Consider the following 5,483-nt stretch of genomic DNA (forward strand, 5'->3'; position numbering starts at 1 on the left):
GAGGCCTCAGGCCTTGTACCACCTGGGTGTCTCTCTGGAACTACAAGCTCCTGATGGATGTGCGTGTCAGTCAGGGTGTGTGTGTGTGTTTGCTTGCCTGTGTGTGTTCTTACTGCTAATTTCTCCTGTTTGAGGTGTAAAGGTTCTCTCCAGACAGAGAATTCAGCTTCTCTGTGTATCTACCTCCAGACCTGCTACCTCTCTGCTCCACAGCTGCTGACCTCTCTCTTCTACCATTCTGTAGTTCACTTGTTCTTTTTAACATACACCATCTGTGTGGAGTCAGTCTTTTTCTTCAAGAGGAGGTGCTTAGTCTTAGAGGGAAGACAGAGTACATCAACTTGGCACCAGTCACAGACTACAATGATATAAAACAGTGCTCCTCACACAGTGGCCTTTTAAAATGCCCTGTAATATTTTCTTTGGTTGCCATAAAATGTATATTCTGTCTCAATCACTGTGATACTGTCATCCAGTGGAGGCTTTGGCGTCGGCTGAATGTCATTCCAAAAAGCTCCTCCCTCTCCAAAATAGGCCCCTGATTTGTTAGTCAGTGGTCAGTGTGAGTTCATTGGTCAGTTTGACCTCCCCGCGCCACCCTCGCTGTGTCTGATTGGTGTGTTTGTGGATGTAGGAAGGTCCGTATGTGATGCTGAAGAAGAACTGGGAGATGTTTGAGGGGAATGACCAGTTCGAGGGCTACTGCGTGGACTTGGCCTCAGAGATCGCCAAACACATCGGCATCAAGTACAAGATTGCCATCGTCCCTGACGGCAAGTACGGAGCCAGAGACCCCGAGACCAAGATCTGGAATGGCATGGTGGGAGAACTGGTCTATGGGGTAAGGATGGAGAGAGGAAGGGCATGGTGGGAGAACTGGTCTATGGGGTAAGGATGGAGGAGGAATGCCATGGTGGAGAACCTGGTCATGGTAAGGACTGGAGAGAGGAAGGGCCACATGTGGAGGAACTGCTGTCTATGGGGTAAGGAACTGGAGAGAGGTAAGTGGCATGTGGTGGAACCTGCTTCTTATGGGTAAGGATTGGCTTGAGAGAAGGGCGATGGTGGGAGAACTGGTCTATGGAGTAACAGGATGTAGAGAGGAATGGCGATGGTTGGCGAGAGAACCTGGTCTATGGGGTAAGGATGGGAGAGGAGCATGTGGGAGAAACTGGTCTATGGAGAGGGATGGAGAGACGTGCCAAGGGCATGGTGGTGAACTACGGTCTATGGAGTGCCCGGTATAGGGATGGAGAGGAAAAGGGGTGAGACTGGTCTCATGGCAGGTAAGGATGTCCGAGCGGTCGCGCTACCGCGGGGGATCCATCAACATCAACCAACACTCCCTACAACTCCTACGCGACGATTCAACCCCCACCCAATCCGACACATTCTCAGCTTCGCTGCTCCGGCCGTAACTTCCACGTGTTCGGTCCCTGACTCAGGAGCGTGGACACTGATAATCTGTTCTTCAGCCCTTCGCTTCGGACAACACAAACGTCACATCATGTCATGCACGATAACGCTGGGTCACAGCCACAAAAAGCTCTGCTAAACAGAAGAAAAAAAAAAAAAAAAAAAAAACAAGAATAACAGACAACAAAAAACGAGTATAAAAAAGTAAAGTAATAAAAAAAAAGATATCAGCCCCAAAAAAAAAAACCACATTCAGTATAATTTACACTCTCGATGCCTTCAATTACTACCCGTCGTCATCACATCTTCACCACGTACCCTTATCTATCCTGATGGTGTGTCCCCACCCGGCCCAGCACCACCTTTATTTCCCAGGCCCGCGAGCGTGTTTGATGTACCGTCTGCTGGTATTTCTGCAGAAATAGTTACTTGATATGTACATTCTCTCGGACAGCGCCTGGTGCGCGCTCTGAACCAATATTGATACTTGGTCTCTGTCTTCTTTGGCTTTGCTGTGAGAGGAAGGCATGGTGGGAGACTGGTCCTATGGGTAGGTATGAGAGAGGAAGGCCATGGTTGGGGAATGGTCTATGGGTGGGTAAGGATGGAGAGAGAGATGGGGAGAACTGGGCTATGGTGTAAGGATGGAGAGAGAGAGGGCATGGTGGGAGAACTGTCTATGGGGTAAGGATGGACAGAGGGAAGGGAATGTGGGCATTGACTGGTCTTGGGTAAAGGTGTGGGAGGAAGGGATGGTGGGAGAACTGTCTAGTGTGGTAAGGATTGGAGAGAGAAGGATGGTGGGAGAACTGGTCTATGGTGGTTAAGGATGGAGAGGAGGGGATGGTGGGAGAACTGTCTATGGGTAAGGATGGAGAGAGGAAGGCATGGTGGGGAGACTGGTCTATGGGGTAAGGATGGAAGAGGAAGGGATGGTGGGAGACAGTCAGGCAGTAAGATGGAAGAGAGGAGATAGGAAACATGGTCTTTAGATAGAGAACTGGTGCAACTGTAGGTAAGAGGAGAGAGGAAGGGATGGTGGGAGAACTAGTGTTCTATGGGGTAAGAGAGAGAGGCAGGCTGTGCATTGGTGGAGTCGCACTTCGGTCTAAGAGGGTAAGGATGGAGAGAGGAAGGGGATGGAGGGAGAACTGGTCTATGGGGTAAGGATGGGGAGAGGAAGGGGATGGAGGGAGGGAGGAATGGATGGAGTGATATATAGATGGATTTTGGAAATTGATACTTTTATTTCCTTATCTTTAGAGTTTGATGTAGTTATACTTGGGCTCCCAAGTGGTGCAGAGTTCCAAGGCACTGCATCTCAGTGCTAGAGGCGTCACTAYAGACACCCTGGTTCAAATCCAGGCTGTATCACAACCGGCCACGATTGGGAGTCCCATAGGGCTGCGCACAATTGGCCCAGCGTCGCCGGTGTAGGCCGTCATTGTAAATAAGAATTTGTTCTTAACCGACCTGTCTAGTTAAATGTACTTATCTTTTGATTTAGGAGAGTTAGATCTTACTAAACAACGTGCATCTACATTGTTAGATACTGTCAAAGTATTTTTTAATTAGACAGACAAGACATTTCAACCCATTGCATAATTTGCAGTTCTCCATCACCAGGAGATGTGCCTAAAGCAGTATTTCTTCATCTTGGTCCTGGGGACACAAAGGGATACGTTGTAGTTTTTGCCCCAGCACTTCAGACCTGATTCCACTAATCAACTCATCATCAAACCTTTGATTAGTGGAATCAGGTTTGTAGTGCTGGGGCCAAAAAACAGAAATGCATSCTGGGTCCCCAGGACCAGGATAAGAAAACACTGGCCTAAAGAACCCGAAATGTGATCCTAATCTCTCAGGCTGATGTAGAAGACTAGCTAATCTTTAACATGGTTCTCTAACCCAGGGTTGGTAACTCTACTGTARCCTTGCCCTAACCCATTTTGTCTTTCACACTTGTAAACATCTAACCCCTAGCCCCCGTCGCAGYTTTGTCTCCGACCCCTATCTAAATAATAGCTGTAGTCTGCTGTCTGTCTCCTATATAGTCCCATGCGGTTATCGCTCCCTCTCATCCACTGTGCTTAATTTCTCTCATGATTCAGTCATATTTCCTCCAGCTGCCTGCCGGTACTCACATTGGAGCAGTGGCTGTAATCAGTTGATGACTAATCTACTTTGTACATTTTATAAAACCAGGCTGCTCACTGACCATATCGGTGGTGTGTGCTTGTGTCTGTGTGTTCTGACTCCAGCGACTGTGCTGTACATGTGTGTGTTCTCGCTCCGTAAGCACATTTTTACAGAATGAGTCATTGCCAATCCCACAGTTCATTCTCTTTGAATAATTCCAAACATTCCCAGTCGTGGCCAATCAGTGATCTGTTCTAGCTGAGGGGAGATAATGTATTTATCTGTTCTTCTCTCTCTCTCGCGCTCTCTTTCTCTCTCGCGCGCGCACTCTTACTTTCTCTCTCTCTTTCTCTCTCTCTTTCTCTCTCTCTTTCGCACTTTTACTTTCTCCCTCTCTTTCTCTCTCTTTCTCTCGCTCGCTCTTTCTCTCTCACTCTATCTCCTTCTCTCTCTCTCTTTCTCTCTCTCTCACTCTCTCTCTCTCCTTCTCTCTCTCTTTCTCTCGCGCTCCTGTTTTTCTGTCTGGTTTCTCTAATCCTTTCTTCACCTCTTTCTGCCGTCTCTATTGTTCACTTTGTCTTTCTCTCAATTCTCTCATTCCCTTCTTCCCTTGTAGGGAGAATGCATAATTGAACAGACATATAGTAGCCAGTGTGTTGTTGATTATATGAATCCAAGGTGAATAGTTATAGCACTGTAATCAGGATATTCTCTCCCTGGTGTATGTGGTGGATTGAAAGAGGCACCTTCATGGTTGATTTGTATTCTAGTTTCCTGTGTCTGGCCTTTATGAATTATGTTCTCTCTCAAATCTTCCTTCCCTTCGTCCTTTCCCATCGTCCTTTCCCTCCTTCACTCCCCATCTATCCATCGTCCCTCTCCCCATCCCTCCCTCTCTCTCCCTCCCCCCTTCATCCCTCTCCCCCATTCCTCCATCCATCCATCCCTCTTTCTCCCCCATCCCACTCTCCTTCACCCTTCTCCCCTCTCCCTACCTCCCTCCTCCCTCCTGTAGAAAGCAGAGATAGCGGTCGCCCCTCTGACTATAACCCTGGTCCGTGAGGAGGTGATAGACTTCTCTAAGCCCTTCATGTCCTTGGGGATCTCCATCATGATCAAGAAGCCCCAGAAGTCTAAACCTGGAGTGTTCTCCTTCCTGGACCCTCTGGCCTACGAGATCTGGATGTGTATCGTCTTCGCTTACATAGGAGTCAGTGTGGTGCTGTTTCTGGTGAGTGTGTGTGTGACCACAATCAGCTGAATCAGCTGTGCTGGGCTGGAAGAAAAGCTAACTAGTTCCTCCTGGCCGACTCATATGATCCTTTCTCCTCAGGTGAGTCGTTTCAGTCCGTATGAGTGGCATGCAGAGGAGCCAGAGGAAGGCTCTACTGAGCCAGGCCCCACTGACCAGCCACCCAATGAGTTCGGCATCTTCAATTCACTCTGGTTCTCACTGGGGGCCTTCATGCAGCAGGGCTGCGACATCTCACCACGGTGAGTGTGTGTATGTGTGCGTGTTTGTGTATGGGTGCATGTGTGTGTGTGCATGTGCGTGTCTGTGTGTGTCTGCCAACCCATCTGTCTCTAATGTCAGAGTGCTTTTGTCCTGTCTCAGAAGCTGTTGGGTCATACTGAGTGTTGTGATTCAAACCAGTTGACTCAGTGTCAGACAGCCTCTCTCTATTGTACTATTGTGACATACACTGGCGTCTAGTGTGAGAGGGGAGCTAAAGATGTGTCAAAGAAACACACACACACACAACCGCACACTAAGTACGACCTCTTGGTCAGCCTTCATATAGCTACATTTTGTGTGGGAGACTGGCGGTTTGCTGCATATTAAACTTTAATGCTTCAACGGGGGAAAAAGTCAGGCTTTATTTTTAGAATATTTATAAGAATATAGCATTTTATTATTGATAACCTCA

The 5,483-nt window shown here is 48.0% G+C and overlaps 1 protein-coding gene across 1 annotated transcript; it reads left to right on the forward strand.

The window, feature by feature from the left end:
* Positions 1–634: 634 nt before the first annotated feature.
* LOC112079845 (glutamate receptor 4-like) lies at positions 635–5,049 on the forward strand (the record flags this gene model as incomplete). The annotated part of the gene is made up of 3 exons (XM_024145660.2): positions 635–841; positions 4,571–4,786; positions 4,889–5,049. Coding segments are annotated over 3 exons (584 nt in total), but the record flags the coding sequence as incomplete, so codon positions are not given.
* Between the last annotated feature and the right edge of the window lie 434 nt (positions 5,050–5,483).

This window comes from Salvelinus sp. IW2-2015, unplaced genomic scaffold (genome assembly GCF_002910315.2).
Source record: "Salvelinus sp. IW2-2015 unplaced genomic scaffold, ASM291031v2 Un_scaffold9876, whole genome shotgun sequence".
NCBI lineage: Eukaryota > Metazoa > Chordata > Actinopteri > Salmoniformes > Salmonidae > Salvelinus > Salvelinus sp. IW2-2015.